At 51.7% G+C, this 27346-nt stretch overlaps 2 protein-coding genes across 3 annotated transcripts in view; one reads left to right on the top strand and one right to left on the bottom strand.

The window, feature by feature from the left end:
- Positions 1-18264, bottom strand: part of ASCC1 (activating signal cointegrator 1 complex subunit 1) — a 34594-nt gene extending 16330 nt beyond the window's left edge. Inside the window, exons 1-8 of one of the 2 annotated variants that reach the window (XM_058810209.1) lie at positions 18218-18264; positions 16535-16668; positions 15359-15458; positions 14461-14558; positions 13089-13267; positions 7023-7159; positions 4780-4899; positions 638-759 (exon numbers count right to left, since the gene is read on the bottom strand). In XM_058810209.1, coding sequence (XP_058666192.1) covers positions 638-759; positions 4780-4899; positions 7023-7159; positions 13089-13267; positions 14461-14558; positions 15359-15458; positions 16535-16643 — 865 coding nt within the window. In that variant the 5' untranslated portion in view covers positions 16644-16668; positions 18218-18264. The remainder of the gene's footprint in view (positions 1-637; positions 760-4779; positions 4900-7022; positions 7160-13088; positions 13268-14460; positions 14559-15358; positions 15459-16534; positions 16669-18217) is intronic. The other variant, XM_058810211.1, reaches the window with a different exon arrangement.
- On the top strand, positions 18023-24370 carry ANAPC16 (anaphase promoting complex subunit 16). Its single transcript, XM_058810212.1, has 4 exons — positions 18023-18149; positions 19845-20002; positions 21902-21976; positions 23645-24370. Exons 2-4 carry the CDS (start codon positions 19861-19863, stop codon positions 23758-23760), a joined length of 333 nt encoding a protein of 110 aa, XP_058666195.1. The 5' UTR covers positions 18023-18149; positions 19845-19860; the 3' UTR covers positions 23761-24370.
- The last annotated feature ends 2976 nt before the right edge of the window (positions 24371-27346 follow it).

Raw genomic sequence — 27346 nt, 5'->3', positions numbered from 1 at the left:
GAGATGTTACCCAGTTTCAATTTAACACTGGGACACAGAGTGCCCAAGATCTCACCTCCATGAGGAGTGGCTCAGGTCACCTGCTCTGTTCAGCCTGAAGGAGACTGAGAGGACACCTCATCAGGATCTGCAGCTTCCTCACAAAGGGCAGTGCAGGAGCAGCTCTGATCTCTGTGACCAGGGACAGGACCCAGGGGCACTGCTGGAGCTGTGCCAGGGGAGGTTGGATATTGGGAAAAGGTTCCTTGCCCAGAGGGAACACTGACCAGGCTCCCCAGAAAATGGTCAGAGCTCCAGGAGTGTTTGGACAATGCTCTCAGGCACAGGGTGGGATTGTTGGGGTGTCCTGGGCAGGGTCAGGAGCTGGGCTGGATGATCCTTGTGGGTCCCTTCCCACTCAGGACATTCTATGATTCTACTTGAACATATTTTTCCCTAGCAGTGCTACAGGGTGCCAAGGTTTTGAATCTATGACTTTTGTTCATTGCTTTATTTTCTTCTGGGTTTTATCTGCAGACATCTCCCCCCCAGCCCTGTAAGTAAGAAAACCACACTGAAAAAGCAAAAAAAAGCATCTGCTGAGCAAAAGGACTACTTTAAATGCATTGAGCAGCAAGGATGAAGGCTCTGTACGTACTTGGATCTTTCCTGAAGAGAGTGTTCATGACTGTGGCATGCAGCTTCACCCTGTCCCACTCTTTAAGCATCAGGCCAGAGGCCACAAAGCGCTCCACCAGCTGATCAGCCAGCACCTGCAACCTGGGAAGCAAAGGGAAAGAACAGGGCCACGTGAAACAAGGAGCCTCTGCAGCACCAGCTCTGGGCATTCCAGCCAGAAGGGCAGCAAGTGTGAAATGAAGTCTCTGCCTGCACACAGGAAAGGGAGCCAGTCCCTGTTGGAAAGCGAGCAGAGGCATCAGCATTCAGCTCTAATGCAAAAAGTTCTGAGTGTTGCACAAAGCTTCCTCTGTGATCGCTTCTGCTGCAAATATTCCAGGAGGAAGGGCAGATTTAGCACAGCACAGAGCTCACTCACAGTGACAGATGTTACTGGGAGCTGAAGGATGCATCTTCCTACTGCCAGGAAACACAATGTGACTCTCCTTGCAAATGCTAAAATCTGCACACCCGCAGGGGCCTGGGCACCTTGGCTCCCAGGATGTGCTCAGGGATTGCTGCAGCCTGGCTCCTCTCTGCCCCAAATAACCAACCCAGCCCTGGGCTTGTCTGGGAACGTGGTGACAGGGCCACAAACCCTGCCAGCACATCCTGGTGAGCACTCCAGCTTTGGAGCTACTGAGCAAGCAAAATCCAAGGACTCATTCCCACCTTTGTGTCTGGCCCTGACTCTCAGGATCTGAGGGCAGACCCAGCCTAGGACAGGGATCAGAGCACTGTGCTCATGTCTAAGGAGCTGAAGGAGCTTCCAGGCTGCTGCTGTGCCAAAAAATCTCTGCAGTGCCTGATTCTTACCAAAGGTGGAGAGGATATGGCACAATGAGAGCTTCCCGTCTCTGAAAACAAGGCCAGAGGGTACTCAGCCTGTGCAGAAGAATCTGAGCTTCCCCCAGCACGTCCCAGGGATCAGAAGCTTTCTGCTCTGAGGTCCCACCATGGTGTCTGAGCTGTGGCAGAGCATGGCCTGTCCCCAGAGCCTGGGGCTGCCAGCTCTGACCCCACTGCTGCCTCTGGGCTGCCCCTCACGGGCTGCCAGCCCCCATGTGACCATTCCAAGACTCTCAAACTACCAATTGTCATGGCTTTTTACTATTTTCTGGCTTTACTTCAGTGATTTTTAAAATTAAGCAATGACAAAGATTAAATGAATATCATTACAGACAATACTAAAACAAATTAACAGAGAATAGCTCAAGTGAAAATGGTGCTTTATTACGTTATAAAGTTAATCAAGGAAATAAAACAAATTAGAATGAATTATAATGGAAATTATTTGCCATGTGGGAGGCATCAGAGCATGATCCCTCTTTCAGTCTGAGCCATTATATGTGCAGAAGGGCTTGCCAACCCCTAATTCTGTCTGCAGTTATGCAAGCTAAGTCAGGATAAATCAAATCTCCTGCTTTACAGCTTAAGCTGATCAAGATCATCCAAAGATCAGGAAGGAACTCCACCCCTCAGCCATGCCAGGGACTCCACAGAGCTAACAGGACATCTTGCATGAGACAGGAAGGCACACACCTCTCTCAGCACAGGCTGCAGCACTCTGATCCTGCACAGGAAGCCACGTGGCTGCTGCTCTCCTCTGGCATTGGCCTTGCAGCTCAGAAGCTGCTTCCCCACTTCCCTCAGCAAGGCACAGCAGCTTCAGGGAGCTGCTCAGCAATGACCTGTGTCACAGGCCAGAAAACAAAGCAGGGCTTTCTGGAGGCATCACCATTTGTCCTCTCTTTATAATCACTGCTGGTCTAACACAGTGTCTGCTGGAATCTCAAAGGAAGGAAAAGCTGCTCTCCATCAATACAAAAAATCCTTTTTTTCCCCTCTGCAAAGCTAAATGTTTTTCTGGATGCTTGCTAATAGCTAAGGAACTATATAAGGGGAGAAGTGCCAGGTAAATGATATCAGGAGAAGGTGCTTCACCCAGATAGTCATGGGGCACTGAACAGGGAATTGGCACTGGGCCCAGGGCTGCCAGAGCTCCAGGAGCACTTGGACACCACTCTCAGGGACAGAGTGGTGGTGTTGGGGTGTCCTGGCCAGAGCAAGGAGCTGGACTCAATGACCCTGACTGCTCCCTTCCAACTCAGCCTGTTCTGTGATTCTGGGAATTAATCTGCAGGTGAGGGCAGCACCAGCCTGGGCCAAGGATTAGAACTTCAAATTGCTTGGCCCTCTCTGAGCCTGCTGCTATGCAGAAAAGCAAATCAGGTGCTGTGGAAGAGAAGCCTGGCAGTTTGCAGTTTCCAGGTGCCATGCAAAGCACAAGGTCTGGTTTTGGTCAAAACCTCAGGTAACAGATCTCTGTGAAGGACAGTGGAGGCATCAGTCTCTTCTTGGGGGGTGGGAGTGCTGTTTTCAGTTTCAAGGCCAGGTGGGTTTGAAGACCTCCCTTCCCTCCCCTGCCCAAAGCAGCTCTGCCAGCCCTGATGCACATCAGCACCTTCTCCAGCATTCTGCCCAAGTGTGTTCTCATCACACAGGGCACAGCTGGCATCTGAAACAGAGCAGGGTGCAAGTGCCAACAATTCCAGCTGTCCCCAGAGGCAGGCAGGCATCACTGTCAATTCAGGCCCTGCTTTATGCTCTGCAGGATTCCTCTCCCAGCTCCTGAGGCCGCAGATTTATTTTCAGATGTAACCAGACTGGCAAACATTGCACCTCAGAGAGAGCCAGAGCTTGGTGACTCAGGAGGAGAGGCCCAGAGCTGGTATTTTAGATGCTCTCTACAGCAAACCCACCAAAGGACATTTGGGTCATGCAGTGTCTGTCTCCATCTCATCTTTCCAAGTGCTCCTGCTCTTTCTCCCTGTGCTCTGGCCCTGGCTGATCTCTGCCTTGCCCTGCTTCCCCACCTGCCCCATTTGTTTTTATCTCACCTCTTCCAGGGTAGGACAGACTTCAAAGTGGAAGAGCCAAGAAAAGACTTCAATTCCTACTGCCTCTCAGCATTTTTCATTTTCCCCCTCATTTCCTTATCCCACTTCTGATCTCTGACTCCAACACAGCCTCCAAAGGGCCCCCCCTCAGCATCTCCTCAGCCCTGAGGGAAAGGATGTGCCAGCACACATCCCTTCCTCCCTGAGCCAGTCCCTGCTCACAGCCTCCCTCCTCCATGCTCCTCTGCTAGCTCCTGCTGTCCTCTGGCAATGGGAACACACAACAAAGGGCAGTGCTGGCAGGCAGAGAGGGCTGAGGCTCAGAGACAGCAGGTAAAGCTCTTTTGGCTACTCCCCTTCCCTGTTTCTGGCACCCAGCAGCACTGAGCACAACAGCTCTTGTGTTAATCACACAATCTACAGTGGTTTGGTTGGAAGAGGTGTTAAAGATCAGCTGCTTCCAAACCCTGCCATGGGCAGAGGCACCTTCCACCAGACCAGGGTGCTCCAAGCCCCACTTGTGCTTCCTCAGTCTGCCAGAAAGCACCAAGAGAAAAGCTGGTGCTGCTACTGGTTGCACAGTCCTTGTCAAAAACAAGATGAAGGAAAGTTGTCCAGACACTGGCACATCCTGGGCAGGGCTGTTTGCAGAGCTGAAGCCATCAGCCACAGTGGGGAACAGCACAAACACTGGAGCTGACACCAACCAGGCTTCAGGATCCTGCAGCAGCACCTCCAAAAGTCATTTCCCACCCAGCACCCATTCCAGGCTGCTGCAGACACACACACCAGCTCTGCAATCAGGTCATGCTCTTCTAAGGACCTTCTGGGCTAACTGGGTTTAAAGAATAATTAAGTGCTGCAGAATGGAACACACCAGGCTGTCCAGGTTAATCTGGACTGCAGGTTGGGAACCAGACAGCAGAGGCCAAATCCTCCTGCCTTCTAAGTCTTCTCAGGAGCATCTCCTTGGCCATCTGATCCCTGTGTGAGCTGTGACTCCATCACTCACCCTGACAGACTGCTGCAGAAACAAATAACATCCTTCAGCTGCAGTGAGTGAGTTAAAGAGCAAACACATCACTGCTTGACTGCTTCAGGAAGCAAGGATGACTTCATCTTGGTGACTGCTGGCCTGAGGACTGCCAGAACACCCACCAGCTCCAGAGGGCTTCCCTGGCACTCTGGGGAGGAAGGGAACACAGGAGCAGGGGGAACTCACCTGTCTGAGCCATCCTTCATGTGGACTTTGGCATAAAGGACATCTGTCATGGCAGGGTCATCGTTCATGTACTCCACTCCTGCCACCTCCACTGTCAGGGGCTGGCCTCCAGTAATTTGGCTAAAATTCAAGAAATTCCTGATGTTAAAAAGCAAAACATCACACCAGCTCTTGAAATGTAACACATAGTGCTCCTCGTGCACATACCAAATATTTGGGCTTACTAGGAGAATGAGATTAGATATTCCTTTTGCCACAGTGGGACCTAAATGTTATACAGAGCCTATGGGGCAGTGAACTCCACCCAGGAGTTCTTCTCTGTCCCCTATTTTTCAGCTTGTTAGCACTGCAAAAACCCAAACTCAAAAAGTCTCCCTAATTCCTAAAACTCAAAAGCCTATGGCTGCTGTTGCCTTGTCACCCTGAGTGGTAAAAGAATTTGAGCTCATACATTTGGTGTTTCAGACACACATTAAATCAACTTGTCAGTGTTCACAGTCCAGGCCAACATGGAGATCTCCCTCCACATGTCAGAAAACCCAGCAGAAGGATCTGGTCCAAGTTCTCATTCCAGAGAGGCTCCTGCCCCCCTGTGAAAAGAGCAACCATAAAGTCTCTGATTTTTGCTGGGAAAGGCACTTGATACAGAACACAGCTCTGAGTGCACCATCCAGCCAGGAAACAGAGCTGGTTTGAAATCAGCTCCAGCTCTTCATGCAGGATATAATATGCACTCCCACACCTGCAAACACCCTGCAGAGTGTACCTGCTTCCCAGCACTCTGCCTCCTTGCCTTTCCCAGCACAGCATCCTGGGGAGGCTGGTGCCACAGCCAGTGCTCCCTGTGAGTAAGTGAAGCCTTGTTTAACACCCAGGGCTCGTGCAAAGAACAGGGGGTGTCTGGGCAGGCAGATGTAACTAACACAAGGTAACAAGGTGAGTGTGACTTTGCTCTGACCTTGCTCACTCCTGTTCAGCTTTTGAGGTGCTCAGCAAAGATTCCCAAGTGAAATAAGCAGTGTGTTTTCCCTTCCCAGTACAGTTACTGGGAGGGAAACAGCACAAATGTACTATTATGGACACCAAACTAACAGCACTAAAGGTCACATATTCCAAAAAGGGTCAAAAAGGTCACAGCTACCTTCAGAGGGCACTGGTTGCACTTTAGAAAAGGAAATGAAAGCTAATGAAGGTTTATGTAGGTGGAAGGGAGCCTAATTAATTTTCCAAGTATATTTACTTGGGTGTGGAAGGGGAAATAAACTAAAGGTTACCTTCAAGTGTTGATTCCCCCTTCACTAAAGGAAACAGGGAGCAATGATTTTCTCGGCATCAGTTCAATCCACTTATGTGGAAGCTGGCACTTTCCAAATATTGCATTTAGAGCCTCCCCCTGGAAACACACTTGCATTTCTGTTCAACAGCTGAACTGAAGCCATCCTTTTAAAGGCAGAGGTATGAATTCTGGCCATGCATTAATTCCCACAGATATTAGCTGGCACAGCGTGGCCAATTCTTCATGCACCGAGGCAGCAAATGAATGAACGCGAAGGATCCGTGCTCTGTGTGCAAAGGCTTTGCAGAAATAAATAAATAAATAAACCACCCCCTCAGGCCATCTCCAATTACTAAGCTGACCAGAGATAAGCTAATTAAGGTGTCACTGGAGCACACTTGCAGCCAAAGCCCCAACATCTGCAGCTGGGTGTTAAGAGGCAGCGAGGCAGCCGCGCTCCCAGAGCAGCGCGGGCGCTTTCAGGCTGATCACCCACAGGGCTCCTGGTGGCTCCCCCCGCCCAGGAATGTGTGTCAAGGACACCTCAGCATCTGCTCTGAGGCAGGAGGGGAGTGCCAGAGCCAGAGCCCACTGCAGGCAGCGTGCAAAGGTAAGGGAGCCCAGCCCTCCCTCTGCTGCAGGCAGGAGACAGCAGCAAAAACCGTTCAGGCACAAAGAATGGGGATGCATGTGAGGAGGAGAAGGGAGCAGAGCAGGTTTTCAGGGAATGCTGAGGGTCTGAGCTGAGCTACAGATGCTGTAAGGCTCTCTGTGGCTGCTCAGTGATTTCTACTGCCCCATTTGAAACATTTCTAAATGTTTCAAAACATTTCTAAATTTTTCTCAATTTGTAGAGTTGGGAGAACACTACTGAGCTGCTCTTCTCTTCACTGTTCCTCATCAAGACAGAGTGCTGCTTTCCCCACTCTCCAGGCCTTGGTGATGACATCCCTCTACCACCACTTACTCCACAAAGTCCTCTTTGCACTGCTGCAGGAGGTCACAGGCTCTCTGGATCTCTTGTTCGTTCAGGAGCACCAGCGTCCCGATAGTCAGGTGGAGCTTTGCAGGGTTCTGGAACAGGCTGCTGCTGACCCCGTGATCCTACAAATCAATCCATCACACAGAGGTGTCTTACCTCATCCACACACACCCTGCTCCACCACAGGGATAAACACCACAGAAAGCAGGTACCAAGTCACTGGCATCAATCCCTTTATCTCTGGTTGGGTTGGTAATGACTCAAAGTTGAAAACACCCTAGGCTTTGTGAGGAAGCAATCTCAGCCTGGCAGATGAGCTGCAGTCCCACCACAGAGTTTCCCTGCTCTTCCATCAGAGCTGCTCAACAGCAGCCTGAAGATCAGGACAGCAGGCTGTAACTTGGTACCCAAGACCTGCAACACTCACTTGTATGGGGTTTTTGGGAGGAGACTTCCACAGGTGTCGACACAGCATCTGCTACCAGCAATGAACTCAACACAAGCCAGCTCAGATTTAAAACTTCAATCCATTTCTTGTGCAATAAAACTGAGACCAGCTGTAGTGACAAGCTCTAAATGGTCTCTAAATCCTGTCTAAACACAGGTTACACCTCACAACAGAAGCACAGCTAATACCAGCTCTGATAATTATACTTTTCTGCTTCTCATACACCCTATAGTTTGCTGAGGTGAATTAAGTTTAAATTCCCTTTATAAGAAGAGCTGTGTGTTGTTGCTGGGGAGGAACTGCTCCCAGGTGGAGCAGCAGTTACATCCAGCTTTAAGAAACTTGCAATTCTGTTCTAGGATACTTATAAAAATACCTCAAGGATGGTTAACACACCCATATTAAAACAATTATTTCCACTTAGTGGCCACTTCCCATCAGCGCATTAAATAACCTCCAATTTTAACTCCAGAAGAAGCCAACCTGCCAGGCCATGGAAGCCTTTCTGCATCTGAAAAGAGTGCACCAGCTGAGAACAATAGCTTTCAAGTTTCTACTGTGCTCCAGAGTTTGAAATAAAACCTTTCAGACGTTTAAATGCTGCAGTATCTCAGCCTGTCAAGAGTTTCATGCCCCACATCTCGCTCAGCATTTTTCATGCCTAATGATCACATGCAGACCCTTCTCTACAACACAGCTTTTGGGCTGGATTAGGGACAAGGCAGGCTGCAAAAGAGAGGCCAGGAGCTTGCTCCAGCAGCCACAGCCTGGCAAACACCAGGGATGGCCCCATCTCATTTCTTCCTGCCTTCCCCTCCCTGCAGTAAAAGCTTTGTGGCTTCTTTAATTCATGCTGCTGTTCACATGCATGACAGGACATGATTCCTCTCTGTCAGCCTTTTTTCTCCTGTGATATCTGCAGTCAGAATATTTGGCCCTTCACAAAAAAACAGCTTGGGTAACAGAACCTGGGAGAAGGTTTGATTTAACCTTGCCACTGATAACCAGCCAAGGTCACAGAGTGCACAGATGAGGTACAGCAACACAGCCCTTTGCAGCTCAAAAAGCCAAAGCCTGCCCTCATTTTCTGCCCCAGCACAATTTGTGCTGTAAACATGACCCTGCCTCAAAAGCAGCATTTTCCCCTGAGGTTTTCAACACCTGAGTGTGGGCTGAGCTGACAAAGGATGGCACGTCACCTCCACGAGCCACACTGCTGCTGCTGGGGAGCTCAGCAGGGAAGGGCAGTGCACAGTGAGCAGGCCCAGACCTAGATAATCCTCCTGCTTTACTCCCTAGTATCTCAGACAGCTCCTCAAAACCCTGCTTGCACTCCCTACTCTTTCACAGGCCAGCAGATCCCACTTCTCCCACACATAAAATAGATGCTGCGTCAGAGCTGGCTCTCCCTGGAGCAGCCAACGTTCCTGGGGGTGTCTGAGCAGCCCTTCCTGGCTGGATGCTGCTCACCAGGATGCAAAAAGGCTGGAACTCAATTACTCCAACCCCAGATCATGATGTGTGATCAGCAATCACTGAGTCACCTCAGGGGAACCTGCCCTGTTGTCTCTACAAAAATTTACTGTTCAAACCTGGGCTCTTTAGGATGTATTGAGAGGCAGGAAGAATAATCCCTTTATGCACTACCCATATGTGGTGACTGTGCTTTTTAGCTTGCCTCTCCCTAACACTGCCCTATCATGGTCAAAAAATCTCACCTCATTTCCACTCAGTCATTTTTTCTCCCTCCTGCTACCAAAGACTTCTACTTCTGCTCTCCCTCTTTAGAAGGAACATAGAAAGGGTTTTATCTGGGGTCTCCAACTCCTTGCAAAGCCCAAGCATGCTGTCCCTCCAAATGTAAGACCTTGTAGCAGGGAAACCCTAAATTACAACACACCTCAGCCCAGGGATCAAGCTCCTTAGCTCTTCCACTCTGGCCCTGCCCTCTCTACTGTTTTAGAGCTCCCAATGTTTGCAGACAGATTTATGTTTTTCAGGATTCTTTTCCTTAAGAGCAGGATGCTGCATGCCAGCTCTGTGCCCTGTGCCACCCTGATGCACAAACAAAGGAGTGAGCCAGGAAAACAGTATTTGCACAGGATTGACTGAGGAGCTACAGGCTCAAAAACCGCTCCCACTTTCTGTCCCTTCCACTCTGAGATAAAACACCTCACTAGCAGTTTGGTATTTACAGGTTGCCATATATGACAGCAATCATGTTTCTTTCCCTGCTACAGCTGCAGCCTGTTCAGTCTGCAAACACTGCACAGCTCTCCAAGACCCAACTGTGATTTTTCACTGCAAAGTCTCTTCCCTTTTCCACCTGCATGCTCAGACAGACATCTCAGCTCTCCTCACTCTGACTGTGAGAGAGAGGACACTTCCAAGGTCACCCAGCTGTCCAGACCTCCTACTGCACCACATCAGTGATGAGCCTGTCCAGGTGAGCCACCTCCCCATATTTACATTAAATTAGCCTAAAAGAACCTCCCCTCAGCCCTGCTTCATTTCCCTGCCAGCCCTGACTGCACAGCATGAACAACACCTGAAGTGTTCTGTATTTCAGCACAAGGTTTATATTCTAAAAGCATTTAAAGACACACACAAAAAAACTTAGAAAGCAAATACCTACCAACAAAATGCTATAAAATATAAATGAATAGTTGTCATGGTAACTGCCTCAGAGAGAAACCGAGTCCCTCACAAATGCTCAATGGCCAGAAGAGATTCTCACACACACAACATACACAAACACCCCTGCTCCTTTCCCTTCCTTGCCACTATTATCCCTCATTCAAAGGCTGAAGTTCACCTCATTCTGTGATGTTTTGGACCAGGTAGAGAAACACCCCCCTTCTGTCACTGAAACCCATTCAGATTTCCTCAAGTATTCTGAGAAATCCCATTGCTTTGGACAAATCTATAAGCTCTTTTATTGCTCTGTGAGGCACAGTTTTGAATTACTGTTTTTCATTACTGATGTGCTTTCTAGCAGACCCTGCTGTGAGATAAAGTGGTATTAGAGTGGCATTACTGGCTGCAGGAGTGATTGAGGGAGGCACAGGGCTGCACTGCACTCCACAACTAACAGGAAGCAATAAATATACCTAGAAACCCTTCTGCTAATACCAGGAGAAGGAAGGGCAGAAAATAAAGCACTATATATTCCTAGGCCAAGCATATGCAACCCCCTGAATACCTGTTACTGACTGAGATCCACATTTCAAACTCAAAATTGCAACTCTAGAGCTGATGTAAGCAGTGCCAGGAACATTTCAGGCCCTTATGGGACTTGGAGCTGTCCAGACACAACAAAACCTGCAGGACAGACAGAAGGAAAGGCAGGAGGAGGAAAGATGAACATAGCCAGTGCTTGGTCTCAGCACTTCCCTGACCAAGTCTGGATTGCTGCAGTTTTCTGAGACAAGGAGCATGTGAAGGTTTGCAGGCAGCTCCTTCCAAAAGTGACTGACAGCACTTGAGGAATGCACAAAGTCTGTGAGCACGTTTGTAAGAGATGGCAGACAACCCCCCTCCCCCCAGAGATGCAAACTGACATTTAAGAGTAAACAAGAGACACAATGTGACAGACAAGACCAGGAGGGGTTTGGAGAGCAAGCAGGATCACCAGTGCAGGAGGGCTGCAGAGATGCAACCCACCAAGGAGGCAGGAAAATGAGGGCTCTGCAGGGAGAAGGGCTGGGCCTGGGTGAGCCTGGTGTGCTGCAGGACTGAAAACACTGGAGGAGAGCACAAACAGCAGCACTGCCTGCAAAGATGGTTAAACACACATCTTAGAAACTGAAAGGACTTAGAAAGGTCCTTGGAACACTCATCCAACAGCAAGGCAGCCAGAAGCCAGCAGGTGGTATGGGACAGACTGAGGTTACTGCAGCAGGCAAGGCCACAGGGAGGGACCACAGAGATCCACAGGACCTGCTGGCAGACAGCTGGAGGAGGAGGAGAATCAAATACATGGAGTCCAGGATGCCAAGCCTTCAGGCACAGCAGTGCAGGATCTCCAGGAAGGCCAGGTGAAAGGACTGCAGCAGCCATAAGCCCAGGCAGAAGGGGATAAAGGGCAGGAGAGAGCCCATGCTGAAATAAACAGCCTCACTCCAGAGCCAATGGCACAGGCAGCCCTTACACAGCCCTGTGCAGCCCCCAAAGAGCTGCTCCTCTCTTACTGTACCCTGGTGTGTCCCTGTACAGCCCTGTGCAGGCCACCAGCCCCTCTCTCACTGTACCCTGGTGTGTCCCACACAAAGCAGAAACCAACAGAGGGAGCCAGGCCATCACCGATGCCAGCCCCAGGTCCCAACTCTCTGTCCAGCCCACACCTTCCCAGGCTAATGTTTCCATGCCCCTGCCTGCAGGGCATTCCTTTAATCAAGGTGAGCTTTAATAAAGGTAGTGCTGCTGGCTAATGAAGAGAGATCATCCTCCTAGCCTGAGGGAAAGGTTCTCCTGGCATTGCACTGGCTAATCCCTGGAACTGCTGGCCAATTTCAGCTGTATTTAATGTCAGGTGATAGAAAGCTCCTAAGGTGTCAAGGAATTAAACAGCTGGGAGGAGAACAGGGGCTTAAATCCTGACTGCCAGGAAAGACAAGACTGCACAGACAGCTCATTTCTGCTCTTGGAGATGAAACAGCTGACGTGCAAGTGACCATGAGAACTTGAGCAAGAACTCCTGTCTCCCCAGATGTCAGATAATTCACACCCATGGCATGAAGACATAGGAAACTAAACTTCTTAAGATGTGTTATGTGCAAGATTGTATTTTCACCTTAGCAAGGCACCAGAAGAAGTGATGGAGATGAAAGTGAAGAGAATCAGCCACAGAGCCCTGCAGTGTGCCTGCAATGCAACCTGCAGCAGTCACAGAGAGACCTCTCTCTTGCCTAGAGATGTCCTGCAGCAGACAGAGAGAACATGGCAATTTAATAACACCATTCTCTCTCCTCAGCCCAGCCCTGTGCACTGACACACCACTTCTGCCAGCCCAGAAGCACTAAAATAAACCAGGCAATGCAGAGCTTTCCCAGCTTTCCCTTCATTTTCTTCATCATTTCCCTATGCCTAACTATTTCCTGCTCCTCCCAACACAAGATCTGAAGGCAAGTAGGAGTGCTGTCAGCACAAAGTCTCCTGGGGAAGAAGGGAAGTGATGAGATTTGCAGGATGGCATGTGCTACCAAGTCATCCTCACTCAGCTCTGGCAATGACACCCATCTTCCTGCACTGGCAGGAGCCAAAAGGAAAGTAAAACAGAAGCAGCAGCAAATTTTTGACCCTTCTTACCTAATTTCACGGTTATGTAAAAATCATATAAAATGTAGACAGGTCCACTACATTACTTAGTGACTTTCCTATTAAAAACAAAACCCCCAAACCTCTTGAAACTTAGTGAATTGTTAGTAGAGACTTTTCTAGATGGGAGGATATCTAAGTAAACCATTCAACTTTTCAGAAAATTTCACAACAGCACTCAACAAACTCACAGCAGACCCACTGACTTAAAGTCTTCAAGAAAAATGCCAAAGAGCTCTGGCAATAAATGAAACAGGATTAGAGTGCTGTTCCATGGGGATCCCTACCTTAGAGCACTTGTGCAGCACCTCCTCCTTGAAGTGCAGGAAGCTCTGCTGGATGGCAGGCTGGTTGAGGGGCAGGGACAGGAAGTGTGTGAAGGGCTGTCTCCTGCGGAAGCTGTCCAGGAGCACCTCGAGCCGCGTCCGCGCAGAGATCACCCCGCTCCGCTGCTGCCCCGTGATCACTGCAGGCAAACACAGCAAAAACAGCCTCGCTGCTTCCCTGAAGCTCTCTGCTGTTAGTCCCAGCCTCCCAAGGAATCAAAACCCCCAGCCATGCACTGAGAAACCTGCCAGACTCCCTGCTTGGCTTAAAATGCCTGACGCGGCTGTGCTTTGCTCAGCAAAGACAGGGTGATGCCATCAGAAGCATCCCTCTGCTCTGAGGGCCCAAAAACCACTGAGAGCCACCAATTCAGGGACCCTTCAGATTTCTAGAGCATTATTTCAAGTTTTCAGATAGGCAGTCAGAGTGAAAATGCCATGGAAATCAAGGATCAAATAACTGTTCTCTGTTATTTGTGCGTGCACTTTGAGGCACCAAACAGAGAACACTTGAGCTCAAAAGGAAAGAACAGCAAGAAGCAAAATTTCCTTGGCTTCCTATTATGCCATGTTTTCAACATCTCTCAACCTTCCTAACAATCCTCCACAGTTCTTGGGAAGAAGTCAAGACCCACTCCTTGAGAAGCAGCACTGTGCTCCTGTGCAGCATCACAGTGGGATCCTCCCAGCATTTCCTCCTCAGAGCTCTGTCACAAACATCCCTGTGCCAGAAATCTCTGGAGCACGCCCTAAGGAACCCTCCAAATACCCACTCTGGCAGAACCCACAAGGGTCAGCCCTGATGAGCAAGGTCTCCTGTCTTTTTAAATCCCTGGAAGTGATGAGAGGGAACATATGGTACAAGAAGCCCTGCTCTGACTGCTGGGCTCTAGTGCCAGCAGCAGAAAGTCATGAATGTCATCCCAACCCTTCTCATATTAAAGCGTGTGCAGATGTTTACTTTGCACACAGATAAACAAGCATTTCTCTGAATACTTATTTCAGTTTCTTATTGATGGAATACTACTTTAAAAGCAAAACTAAAAACAAAAAATACAATACATTCAGGACCCAAGTTCTCAAGCCATTTAATGCCTAGAAGTGACTTCAAAAAAAACCCCAAACCTGACATTGTTTAATAAGGATTTATAGACAATAAAAATAAGCTGAGGAGAAAAGTGAAGTAACTTTCCCAGGGCCAAAAAGTGAGTCAGGGCTGTGTAAGAAGTAGGAATTAAAGGGAAAACACCTCCAGTACCCCCTCCCTGCTTAAACTGTGCTTGTGCAAGAGTAGACAAAAGCACATCCATTTTGTGGATGTGGATTTACTCACCAATTTCTCCTTCCACTCCAGGCTTGGGAATGCTGATGGAGGTTCGAGTCTCTGTTTCTAGCCTCTTCTTGGTTTCCCCTTTCTTCCCAATGATGTACCTGGAGGCAGAAAGTGCAAGAGTCTCCCTCACACAATGACACTGGGCCACTCTCCATCACGTGCGCCCAGCCCTGTAGCCTCTGTGCTGGAGGGATGCACACACCCAGCTCCACATGCAGGCACAGAGGTGATCCCCAGGACATGGGACAATGCTGAGCTATGGCTCACAACTGCTTTAAGTTAAAATAAGTTGGTAGGGCCATAACAGCTCTGCCCACCGCATCCTCTCCATCAGGTGGGTTATCTCTTTTCCCACTATCCCAGCTGAGGAAGAAATAAGGGCTCTTTTTCTGCTTTTTGCTTTGCTCAAGGTAGTCATTTGCCAGCATCCAAATACACAATGGATGACTTTTCCTTCTCTGTATTTCAGCAAAACTATCTAACTTATAAAACTGTCAAAAATAACTAGATAAAACTTTGAACACCACAGGTTCCCCAGTGAACAAGGGACTGGAGTCAATAGCCAATTCCAGTCATGTGTGCTTTCTCTGAAAGCTCCCACAAACTTCCCCCTGCCAGGCTGCTCGCTCCAGCTCTTCCTCCCCTCCCTTCTCCCAGCCTCCTTGATGCTTTTATGTTCAAGGGAAGAGATGTTCAAAGCCTCTCCTCCAGCCAGCAAGCACCACCTGCTGTCCCTCCCACGGGGCCGGTGAGGAGTCAAGCGAGGCCCAACCGCACTTCAAGGCATTGCCAATTTCCCCTTCCCCAGCGCTCCAACCCCGAGCACATCCCAGAGATCCAAACCTCCAAAAATAAATATTCTGTGCTCAACTTCTTCCCCAATAAGCCACAGGCTCACTTGTACAGGGGGCTGGGAACCTCCAGGCGGCTCTGGAAGCCTCGCTCGGTCTCCTCCACCACGAAGGCATCGCAGGGCTCATCCACACAATCACCGGGGCCTGCCAGGAAAACCGCATCAGAACCAGACCTCTGCCACCTTTGGCAGGGCTTTATGGAGGACAACAGCCTCCTTCCAGCCTTCTTTCAAGGTGAAATGAAGGAAGCAATGGGCTTCTCTCTGCTGTGGGTTACTGCTTTGTATTTATCACCTCACTACCAGAAATGACAGCTTCTAAATGCGGCTGGGAGGGAGGCACAGGAAGCAGGTAGTTACAGGTCAGGGTTTTTCTCAGCTGGAGTTTGTGTAATTCCCACACAGTGGGAATGGTCTCTTCTGGCAGACAATCCAGAAATTTAAGGCTGCAGAAGAAGACAGAGGAAAGGTGAGGAGAGTTTTGGTCTGAGGGTTCAAGCCAGTGATTTAGAAACAGATGCTCCTTTCGTCCGCAGGCTGTTGGGTTGTTCTCAGATCAAACAGAACACCCTGGAAGAATCCATGCTGCCTATTCCCTTTCCAACACAAGCAGGGAAGGATTTGAATGGAAAGCACCTGGTTAAAGCTTAGTGCAATCCACTGGAAGGCAAGGTGGGAGGAGAAACAGGACACAATGCCACAGCCCCATCTGAAAAGTAACACTGGAGCTTTTCTGTGCCCACGACAACTCACACACAACTACAGCAAAGATACAGGCAGAAAGACAAAAGAATACCAGGACAGGAAGAATTTTGTCATCAAAAGGCCAGTTTTAAAGGTACAAACATTGCAAGGACAGAGGGTCTTTAGCAAACAGCTGCCATGTCTGCAAATAAAGATGGTAAGGGAAAGAAAGAAACCTGGGAAAAACAGATCTACACAGCTCATCTGGCTTTCCCTTTTCCTGCAGTTCTTCCACAGTCAGCAGGAAAACAGAACAGTCAGCAGCACAGTCAGCCAGCCCACCTGGGATAGCTGGGACTGCTTCCACTTTGGGCAGTAGGATCATCAGGGACCAACACAAAGCCTTCCTCTCCCTCTTGAACACCTCAATCCACCACATGGGCAGGTCTCTGTGCCCACAAAGGCATCAGAGGTGACTCTGAGAGCTCCCCAGGTCCCCAGTGCTAATGTTTACACCCCCTGAGCATCACCCCTTACCTGCACAGAATTCCTCCTCCTCCTCGTGTGGGAAGGGCTGCTCCTGGATGAGGTTTTTGCGGTACACTCGGCCCCCGATCCTTATCAAGGGGGGCCTCAGCACATCCATCCTGCTCCTGCTCCTGCTCCTCCTACTGCAACAACACAGACAGCTCTGCCAACCCAGGCCAAGGAAAAGCTCCTTTCAGGGTTTCCTTGCACACTGGGTTGGCAGGGGCCTTAAAGCTCAGCTCATTCCAATGCCCTGCCATGGGCACCTTCCACTATCCCAGGTGCTCTGATGGGGATTCTGTGAGCACCCTGTGCCAGGGCCTTGCCACCCTCACAGGAGAACAATTTCTTTCTAATATTCAATCTCAGCCTCCCCTCCTTGAGCTAAAAGCGCCTCCATGTAGACTCTTCAGAAAGGCAACACCTCCTCAAACCTTACGTGTCTCAATCACAGAGCAATTTGATGAGAAATCACAAGTATATAAAGCACAATCAAGTGGACGCAGGAAATTTAAGCAGTGTGAGCTATGTAACTCTGAAACTCACAGGTTTCAGCTAAAAGTCACTGTAACCTCAGGCAATGTGACATTTCATAGTTTCTTTGGGCTTTAGCTGGCACTGAGTTAAAAATGTTTAGAGTGGAGAACATTTAATGGTGCTAAAACAAAGAGCCAGCAGTGTTCTGTCAGAAACTTCATATCCCCAGCACTTGAATTTCTATATTCACTGGCATGGTTAATTTAATATTGGATCTCAATTTTTAACCAGAATCTGTTACTCAGAAAATAAAGTTTCCACCCAAAAATTCACCTTTGTCAGAAGGATTACCTGTCCACTGCAACAGAATAGGAAAAAAAAGAAGAGCTGGCCACAGAAGCAACTAGCATTTATCACAGAGTGACATCAGGCTGAGAAGGTTAATGTTAATACTTCTCCCTTCAGCTCGAGCCCCACCTTTTGAAATGACTCACAATCATGTGAACTTACAGGACAATAAAAACCATTACACTTCAATAAAAGTAATAATTCCTGTGGCTCAAGGAAACAAGTGCAGAGGCCAACTGTGTACAATGACGGGAAAAGCCATGAAAAATCAGTCGCTGGGGCTTTTGCTTACAGGCTTTTTTTCGGTGGCGGGAGGGAGGGGGGTAGTTCTTAATACTTTAATGTGTCACAATTTTTTGACACAAGGACTTCTGCAAAGCGAGCAGCGACAGCGGGAGGCAGAGCGCAGCTGGGGCTGCAGGATCCGACTCCTGAGGCAGCATCCAGAGGGGCTCCGCGGGAGCCGGCTCCGCGCCAGCCGGGGAGGGCGGCAGGGCCCGCACCGCGCAAATCCCCGGGGCCCCGCGGGTACTGCAGCAGCAGAACCCCTCGGCTTTACGCTGACACCGCTGCGGGAAGGCGGCAGGAGCAGCGAAGCGTCCCCGTTCCCTTCGCCGCCGCCATTTTGTCCCCGCTCCCCCCCCCCCCGCCGGAAGTGGCGCGCGCCCCGCCCCATCATGCACCGCGAGCGCGGCCACGCGCGCCGCCCGCACCGAGCCGCCGTCCGGGCTCCCGGGTGAAGGAGAGAGGGTTCGGCAACGGGACCGGGAAGCGCCGGGAGGCGGCGGCGGCCCGGAAGGTGAAGGACGACGGCATGAGCGCGCGGGGAGGGCAGAGGCTGCGGCGGCGCGTGGGCCCCGCACTCACCGGGAAGCGGCTCGGAGGGGCCATGGGCGGGAGGGCGGGGAGGAGGCGTGGCCTGTGTGGGGGGCGTGACCATGGGCGTTAGGGGGCGTGGCCATGGGATGTGGGGGCGTGGTCTCTGGGGCGGGAGCGCGGGGCTCCCCGCCCCCCAAGATGGCGGCGCCTGAGGCGCCTGAGGCGTTGGCTGGAGGTTCCTGTAACAGGCCCAGGCATCGCCCTGACCTGCCGCCTCCTCTCCTCTGTGTTTGTTTAAAATAAACCCCCTGCAGCCACACTTAGGGATCTGTCGGGTCTGCGAGCCCCGGCTGGCATCGTTTCAGCGCAAACGATCTCGCACCTCCCTTGCGAGCAGGGAGCTGAGCCCGAGGGTTTGCTGAGGGAGGTGTTGCTGGGTATAGCGTGGCAAAAATAAAAGTTTGTTTTATGCAGGCGTTTTTCGTCACGGCCCCCAAGCCCCCAGGCTCCTGTGAGCTGCTGTTTTCTGTGGTGCGCTCAGTAACACTGAGCACTCTTGAGAAACTTATTTACAAGGGATGGAGGAACTGGACAAAGGGAACGGCTTCCCACTGACACAGGGCAGGGTTAGGCGGGATATTGGGAAATTATTCTCTATTATTCTCTGTGAGCCCCTGGCACAAGGGAAATGATCCCCTGTGAGCCCCTGGCACAGGGTGCCCAGAGAAGCTGTGGCTGTCTCATCCCTGGCAGTGCCCAAGGCCAGGCTGGATGGGGCTTGGAGCACCCTGGGATAGTGGAAGGTGTCCCTGCCCATGGCAGGGGTTGGAATGAGATGAGCTTTGAGGTCTTAAAACCCCATTTTGTCCACAAAACCCTCGAGTGCTTTCCAAGGGCACTGTGTGTGTACCCTGCAGAGCCTGCAGCAGAAATAAATACGATAACAGAAGTGAATTAAATGGGCAGGATAATTTGGAAGTGCTTGTAAGTATTTGGAAAAGCAGCAAGTGCTGTCACTGATAAGGGCCAAGTGACACCTTTTGTACTATCAGAGAGGGACATGAGGAGTTTTAATTCCCACGTTGTGACAAACCCAGTACCTCTTAAAAACAAGGCTGAGAGCATGCGAGAGGCAGCTGGAATTGTGCTGCACAGTGCTGGACCCTCAGGCACTGCCAGTTTAAGTCAAACGCAATGTTTTAAAGGCAAAAGCACGTCTGAGTGATGCAGAAAGCAGCTGCTGCGGGTTAGGCACGGCGTGGCTCCCTGCAGGATGTGCTGCTGGAACTGGCAGTCCCGCAGCCTTCCAGGTTTTATGAGGCAGCAGCGCTTCTGTGTTTGTGCTCCTGGAAACGAGGAGGAAAAAAAGGAAAGAAACCCCGCCTTTTATGGCCCTGGGCAGCGGGACAGGCGCCAGGGCAGCTGAAGGCCGGTGAATTCAGGCCAGTAGCCTGCACCTCGTTACTCTGTGCACGCTCTGGATGAATTCCCAGGGGAATTCCGAGGGGTCGGAGCGGGGGTTGCCTTCAGTTTCGGGGTGTGACAGCTCCGTGCCCGTCCCCACAGCGGGCACAGGCAGCTCTCCCACACACCCAGGGCAGCCTGGGCAGCGGGGGCGGCTTCATCCTGCCCCTCGCTGCCTTCATCCCTCCTAACTCCTGTCTGTGTCCCGCAGGCTGGCCCGGGGTGCCATGGCAGCCTCCTCCTCATCCTCCTCGGCTGGCGGAGTCAGCGGCAGCTCCGTGACGGGCTCGGGGTTCAGCGTGTCGGACCTGGCGCCGCCCCGCAAAACCCTCTTCACTTACCCCAAAGGAGCTGGGGAGATGCTGGAAGGTGATTGCTGCTGCCCTTCTCCTTCCCCGCTCCTCCTTCAGCTGCTGAACTTCCCACCCCGCTGGCAAAAGCTGGAGGTAGAAAGGAAGCACCGGGGTTTGGTTGGTCCCGGCTTTCCCACCAGTCCATGAAGAAGGGATTTTTCTGGCTGTCACCTCCTTTTTATCTCCATGACAACACTTCAGACCAGGAAGTATCTACCTGAAAGGGAACATGACAGGGTTAATTGCTCATTGTTAGCTAATCCTTTGATGTCGGGCAGGGGTTGCTGCGGGGATAGCTGAGACAGGAATATTTTTCTTGGCAGAAGTAGTAATTTTCTTGGTTTGGGTTGGATTTGACTGGGTTAGTCCAGGCGGCAGCTTGTCTCGTTGCCAGCCTGCATCTGGGTGCCCGAGCCCTGCCACCAGCTTCATCGGGATCGTGGAAGGAGAAGCCCAGGAAGCTCTGGGTGAGGGAGGAAGGGCAGGTCCTCCAGGTGACAGAGTTAAACCTGTGTCTGCTCCCCTTGAACTTCCCTTGTTACCGTGGCATGGCTGGAGTGTCCCTGTGGCAGCCCAGGGCAGCTGGGAGCTGCTGGCTGTGCTGTTGAAGGGTTGTTTTTATTACACATTAGAGCCCATATGCCAGGCTATTGAAGTAATTATGACTAAAGGTTTGCTCACAGAACTTAACAAGCCCTCAAAACAAATTAAAGTAATGAAGCACCTCGTGTTACCAAATAGACAGGCAGCTGTTCCTCCTGAGAGCCACTCAGCAGGACAGAGAGGGAATTGGAGGAGAGAATCCAACATTTAGGTTGGAAAAGACCTCCAAGACCATCGAGTCCAGCCTGTGACCAATCCCCACCTTGCCAGCAGCACCAGAGTACTGAGTGCCATGTCCAGTTATCCCTTGCACACCTCCAGGAACTGTCCACCACCTACCTGGACAGCCCCTTCCAATGTTTTTCCCTGAAAAAGTTCTTGCTGATATCTCCACAATGTATTTGGGGCAGCACTTGTGAGAGGAAGCTCTGAGCACAGTGAAACTCCAGCTCTTTCCTGGGGTTCAGCTTTGGATTAGGTATTTCCAGATTTTTGTCTTTGAAACTGCTCTCCAATTGTTGTGGCACAGAGCTTTAAATGGGTTGTGCTTTGGGCTGACCTCTTTACCAGGATCACAGCGGTTCACCTGCTCTGGGTGGCAGCAGCAACCAAACACTGTCCCTGTTGCAGGAAGCTCTAGACTGGCTTTTGAATTTCTCACACCAAAGGTGATACACTCATTCTTTCATCAGGCAGCTGCCAGAGGAGAAGCTGCAGTTTCCTGTTCAAAAATTCCCACTGTCTGACTGATTTTTATTGCTGCTTTGGCTATCTCACTTGTTTCTAAATAAACCCATAGGTATTTTGGGGTTTTTTAGAAGGAGGCAGTAGAAACTATGGCAGTGCTTGGTACACAATTAGCTGTGTTTCCCAGATTGTTTTATTTCTGAGTCACTTACATGATCAATTACTGACTTGGATGGCAAGATACACATTATTTGAAACTCTGTGTAGGGTTATGGTCTGAGCCCATGGGAAATCCTAAAGCATTCTAAGGACACGAGCGTCTGAGCCCTGAGGGAGTCAGAGACTGCCATAACATTACCTGGCTTCTCCTTAGCTTAACTTCTATTTAAAATGAACTAAAATTGCTTGTCAGAGGGAATGTAACAGAATTCCTTCTGGGATGTCTTCCCAGGCAGCATCAGGAAGCAGCCAAAGCCCTGTGCAGGGTCTGTAGTCAGCACAGGGGAAAGTGTCAGAACAAGGCAAGAGTCAACCCACACCTCAAACATTAAAACAGGAGATCAGGGGCTCTGAAGGCTGCTCAGCCTCAAACTGGGGTTCAACCATCTCCTTATTCTGTTCACAGATGGCTCTGAGAGGTTCCTGTGTGAGTCTGTGTTCAGCTTTCAGGTTGCATCCACGCTGAAGCAAGTGAAGCACGGTAAGCGTGAGGCTCGGGGAGGGCGGCGAGGGCAAAGCCTGCCCTGCTCCGGGCTGTCAGCCACAAGAAAGCAGCGTGAGTGCTCAGTCAGGCCACCACCGAGTCCTTTTGCCAGCCCTATGCAAAGTGCTGGGAGCCCACAGAGGCGGGGTGGGAACGGGCTGTGCCTCCGACGCTTGTTTATCCCTGGCTGTGTGGCAGCACAAGGTGAGGCGGGAGGAGGAGGAGGCTCTGGGCAGGAAACGCCCACGCTCTGATCTCGGCCGGCACTGAGTGTCTCTGCCTGGGGCACAGGGACGCTCCACTGCACCTTTGTTTCTCTGCTGAGCCCTGTGGCCCTGGCAGGGTCAGGTGAGGTTTCCCCAGTCACTGGGGAGGCGGCCGCGCGTGGCGTGGCGTGACAGGGCTGAGAACACTCCCTGCCTCCCCAGGGAGCAGCCTGACGTCCTGTTTGAGCCTCTGCTTCCCTGCCAGGCCCTTTGCCCTCGCCCAGGTGCCTGTGACCCAGCTGTGGGCTGGGCTGTGTCACAGCTTTGGTTCTCACAGAGCCCAGCAGCAGATCCTGTCTGCTGCTCGAGGGTCACATCCTCTCTAGTCCCCACCTCTGTCAGCCAGAATGGTACTTCCACCTGTTGTCTCTGAGTGGAGAGGTTTCCTGTCCTCCTCCAGCTGTGGGGGTGTGCAGCAGCTTACAAGGCCGTGATCCTGTATTTCTGCACCAGAAAGCACAGCTGAGCTCCAGAGCCATTGTTTCCAGAGCTGTGCTGTGGCGGCAGCTACTAGGGGCTGCTACACAGTCTGGCACCCCAACAGACACCAGCCTTTGCAAGTGTGGAGCACCTCTCTGTTTGCTCCCTGTAAGAAAGTTGGAGGGCTTAAAAAAAAAAGATTGAGGTCATCATTTTTTGGCTTGTTTGTTTGACAGTTTCCAAAAGGGTGCAGGAGGTGGGGTGAGAACAGTCCCTCTTAAAGCACCCACTGCTGCAGTCAGCACAAATCACACACAGTTTATGTTATGCCTCTTGCTAGCCCTGGGCCGTCTCCCCAAGAGGCTGCAGTGAGCTTACAGCACTGTTAGACCTCAGCAGAGCTGGGAGAAGGGACATTCCCATCTCTGCATCACTGCAGCACATCTAACTGAAAATGGACACTGTGTGCCCAACTGGTTATAAATAAATCTGAGAGGAAGATGTTGTCTGGGGACCTTCCTCTCATCAGCAGTCTCTGGTTGCAGAGCCTCTCTGCCACCCTCATCCAGGTCCTCCTCCAAGGACCTTCATCAAAAGCACAGTTCCTCCTGCTGCACCCAGCTCTACCATGGGCTGACCAAGCCCTCTCTGAACTTCTCTGTTCCTCTGCACTATAAATATTTATGCTTTATGAAATGAGCTTCATCCTGTTTTCACCCCTGTACACTAATGGGCCTGATGTTTCCCTGTTGGGACTTGAATATACGTGGCACGGGCAGGGATGGGTAAACACACACTGGGGCAGAAAAGCCTGTCCCTGCTTTCTCCTCGCTGTTTGCACAGAGTGGGTTTCAATTCAAATGGGCTCCGTGGGTTCCATTCTGCCCTGCTCCCCACTGACAGCTGGGAATTTGCATCTAATTGAAAGCTTTAATTGCACTGCCATTGCAAACCACAGTTACCTTTGAACTCCTTGCAGATCAACAAGTCGCAAGGATGGAAAAACTTGCTGGTCTGGTGGAAGAGCTGGAGGCAGATGAGTGGAGGTACAAGCCAATAGAGCAGCTCCTGGGATTCACTCCCTCCTCAGGCTGAGCGTGTCTGGATCACTGCTGTCAGGGAGCAGAAGAAAAACGTTCCCTGGCTTGGCTCCAAAACACCCCCCATCTATCAGATGCTGGCAGCTGCATCGGCAGGATGGGGCTTTGGGTTTTTTTTTGAGAGTGGGGATCCCCAGTAAAGCTGCCAATAAACGGAAATGACGAGATTCTGTAGGTCCTTCCAGGCTGGCAGGGCTTGGTTTCTGTAAGTTAGAAGGCAGGATCAGCTGTACAGCCCCTGGATAATCTCTGTGTTGTTTACAGAGGGGGCACAGGGACAGTGTGGGGAGGGCGACCTCGTAACTCGACCTGGGTTCCTGCTGGAGCGCAGCAGGAGCGCTGGGTGAGCGGGGAAACCCTCTGGAGCAAGTGCCAGAAGCACTCCTCAGCCCCTGCCGTCCTTCTGGGGGATGGACACAGACTGTCCCAGCGCTGGGTGAGGGGACAACGGTGTCACCTCCTGCAGCAGTGCCTCGGCCACTGCTCAAGCCCTTCCCTCTCCATCGCTGTTTGTCTGGTAGCGCTGGCAGGACACTGCTCAGTCTTTTAATACCCTGAAACTTTGTCCTCTTAGTTCTGTATTAGATTTCTCTGTGACAATAAAATAACTCTGTCTTTGAAACTCTTTGTCTGGTCTGATGAGGGAAACAATCAGCTGTTTGGGAGTTAGGAGGTTTAGTGAAGCTCAGAGGCAGATCAGCTGTCATGATGGAGACTGAAGTTTGATGTGAGAGGAACCAAACCATACTGAAAATTGGCTTGGTTTAAGTCAGATTTGAATCCTGGTTTAACTCAGCCACAGGAGAAGACCCTGGTTTAAATCCAACCATTTTAATAGTCTTGTTTTTCGGTTGTACTTCACTTCTGTTCTTGGAGGGAACTGGATTTCCATGTTCTGGCGTAACCATTTCAACATGTTGATTTTCCATGGATGAGAGCCTTCACCCCATGGCTCTGCTGGCCAGCAGGGGGTAGGAGCAGCACCGTATGCAAACAATTATTTGATTTACTGCTCCAGATGCCTAATTTTTCCATTTTCAACATCTCACTTACGAGATGATTGTATTTTGTACTCACTATTTCAGCCCAGCCGCATCTGCATTGAAACAGATTAACTGGGATCCGTTCCCATTTCAGATCACCAGCAATTAGCTAAAACTGAGGGGGGAAAACACACAGCCACCTTTTGTGTGTGTTGCTGTGCATAAATCAGTTGCAGTGCCAAGAGCCAGCTGTGGGCAATGCCGAGCCCCACGCTGCCTGAGCCGCGGTGAAGCCGCAATTCCAGCTCCGTGGAAATTCACCGCGTGGCTGCGGGAGCAGCGCAGGGCCGTTCTCACGTAGGGCTGAGCTCAGCTGAGACTGTCCCACGCTGCCTGAGCCCCAGCCCCGGCCCCAGCCCGGAAAACCTCCTCCCCAGCCTTGGAGAGCTGCCAGGCCCTGCTCTGTGGGGGCCTCCTGCACACTCAGCGGCTCAAACGTGATGGCAGGCAGGATTCACACTCCATCCATCCCAGATGGGCTTGCTCGGGAAAGGAGGGAGCGCTTCAGCCCTCCGCTTTTATTTGCTCGGTGGCATCTATTTTTAATCCTGCTCACTCCAACCACCTACATCTACCTTGGCCAAACCTGCCAAAATTCTCACCCCATGGCATTGTGGGGTTTGGGAGCGGAGCAGCAGATCCCCCAAACTCCCTCACCCACACCCGGTAACCCCTGCTCGCTGATTCAGCGCAGTCAGGCACAGAAAGAGCTTTTCCTTTTCACTGCTCTACTTGGGAAACTTTCCACCCTGCCAGCCCTCCTGGGATGCCAGGGGCTCTGTGCCTGCAGCTCTGCCCAGGGGATGCAGTGCCCCAGCATTGCCCAGACTTCCCCATCCAGATCCAGAACACGGCGGGGCTGAGATTTATCCCCCTCGCCCTCCTCCCATTGCTTGTTTTGCAGCAGTTTCTTGTGCTGGGACAGAGCAGGAGCAGGGAACGTCCCCAGCTCTGTGCTGTACATGGTGTGTTTGTATGTGTGCCCAACACCAAAATAGACACATGTGTGAGAGCCATTGAGAGGAAGTGAAAAGTTCACCCTGTACAGTACTACGAATGCAAAAACATGTTGTTGGCCGTTCCCTCCTCCCTCTCAGTAAACACTTTATGTAAGGCAGGGAGAACTGGAGGGATCCGTACGGGCAAAGCCTGCCATGCTCCCCCTCCTCCAAACCCAGGTTTTCCCTGGCAGCTGGAAACTCCCGGACCAGCCTATTTCCTGCCTTACAGATCGGTGCGGCTGAGCCAGCGGTGGGTATTTCTCCTTGGGGTGTGGAAGCCCCACGTCCCCCTGGCCCGGGGTCCCGGGAGCTCGGGGGGCCGCAGGGGGGAGGGAGCCCGGCAGCTGCCAGAAAAAGTTGATGCGGGGAGGGGAAATAAAAAAAGAGCCGAACAAAGAGCCTCGTTCAGAGCTGCTGTTGGTTTTCCTGTGGGTGCTCGCAGCAGAACGTTATGTACCGGCACAGGCCCCGCTCACACCTCCCCTCCCCGGCTCCTCTCGCCGCTGGCCAGGCCCCAGCGCCGGCCATGGAGCCAAGGCACGCGCTCGCCTCGCTGCCCGGGCAGGCCGCCCGCAGGGAGGGCCTCTCCCAACATCCAGGATGCTGCAGTGTGGGGCAGCACCCCCAGAAACACCCTCTGCCATCTTCTCCCCCAGAAGCACCCGCGGCGAGAGGAGTTTCACAGCCCACACCCTGCCAAGGACACGGTGCCCACCTGGAACTCAACCCAGCACTCAACGCAGCACTCAACGCAGCACTCAGCTCGGCATCCCGGCTGCCAAAGCCTGGCCACCACCCTCATGGCTGCACGTTCCCCATTCCCCGCCCGGCTCCTGCCGCTGCCTGTCCCGGGGCGAGCGCCGGGCCCGCGAGGTTTGGCTGTGGCACAGGCCTGCCCGGCCGGCGGCACGCCGGGACCTGCCACCGCGGCCCACGCAGCCACAGCTCACCTGCCGGGCTGGCCAGGGGCTCGGGGGTGCAGGGTCACCCCTCGGTGCCTGTCACCCCCAGCCACCACCAGGGACCCGCTGTGAGGGACACCCACCCCACCAGCACAGAATAAACCATGGCCTCAGCCCCTCTGTTGCTTGGACACAAAGGATCCCAGCAGTGTCAGTGCCAGCCCCGTGTGACAAAACAGGGTGTAAATTTAACTAAAAGCAATTTTTTGGGAAAAAAACGAAGCCAGGGGCTCCTCCATAGCAGTAGCCCATGGGTCAGGAGTTTGCTCCCCACTGCACAGTGTGCAGCGACGTGAGCCAGAGCACTCGCTGAGCCCCTCAGTACATCTCCTCCCTTCCTCCTCCTCCTCCTCCTCCTCCTCCTTCCCAGCCCCCTCCCCTGCAGCCTGCAAAGCGCTGAGCTCAGCACATCGGGGCAGGGGCCCGGCCAAGGACCCTCGACAGTGCCAGCCGCTCCCCCGGCTCCTGCTTAACCCTTTGCACTGCCGGGCTGGGAATCAGAGCGAGGGAGTCAACCCAGCCCAGACACGGGGGGCAGGCACGGCTGGGACAGACAGGCTGGGAACAGGCTGTCC

Source organism: Ammospiza caudacuta, chromosome 9 (genome assembly GCF_027887145.1).
Source record: "Ammospiza caudacuta isolate bAmmCau1 chromosome 9, bAmmCau1.pri, whole genome shotgun sequence".
Lineage (NCBI taxonomy): Eukaryota > Metazoa > Chordata > Aves > Passeriformes > Passerellidae > Ammospiza > Ammospiza caudacuta.
Note: the sequence above shows the minus strand (reverse complement) of the source record. Positions and strands in the feature narration are given on the sequence as shown.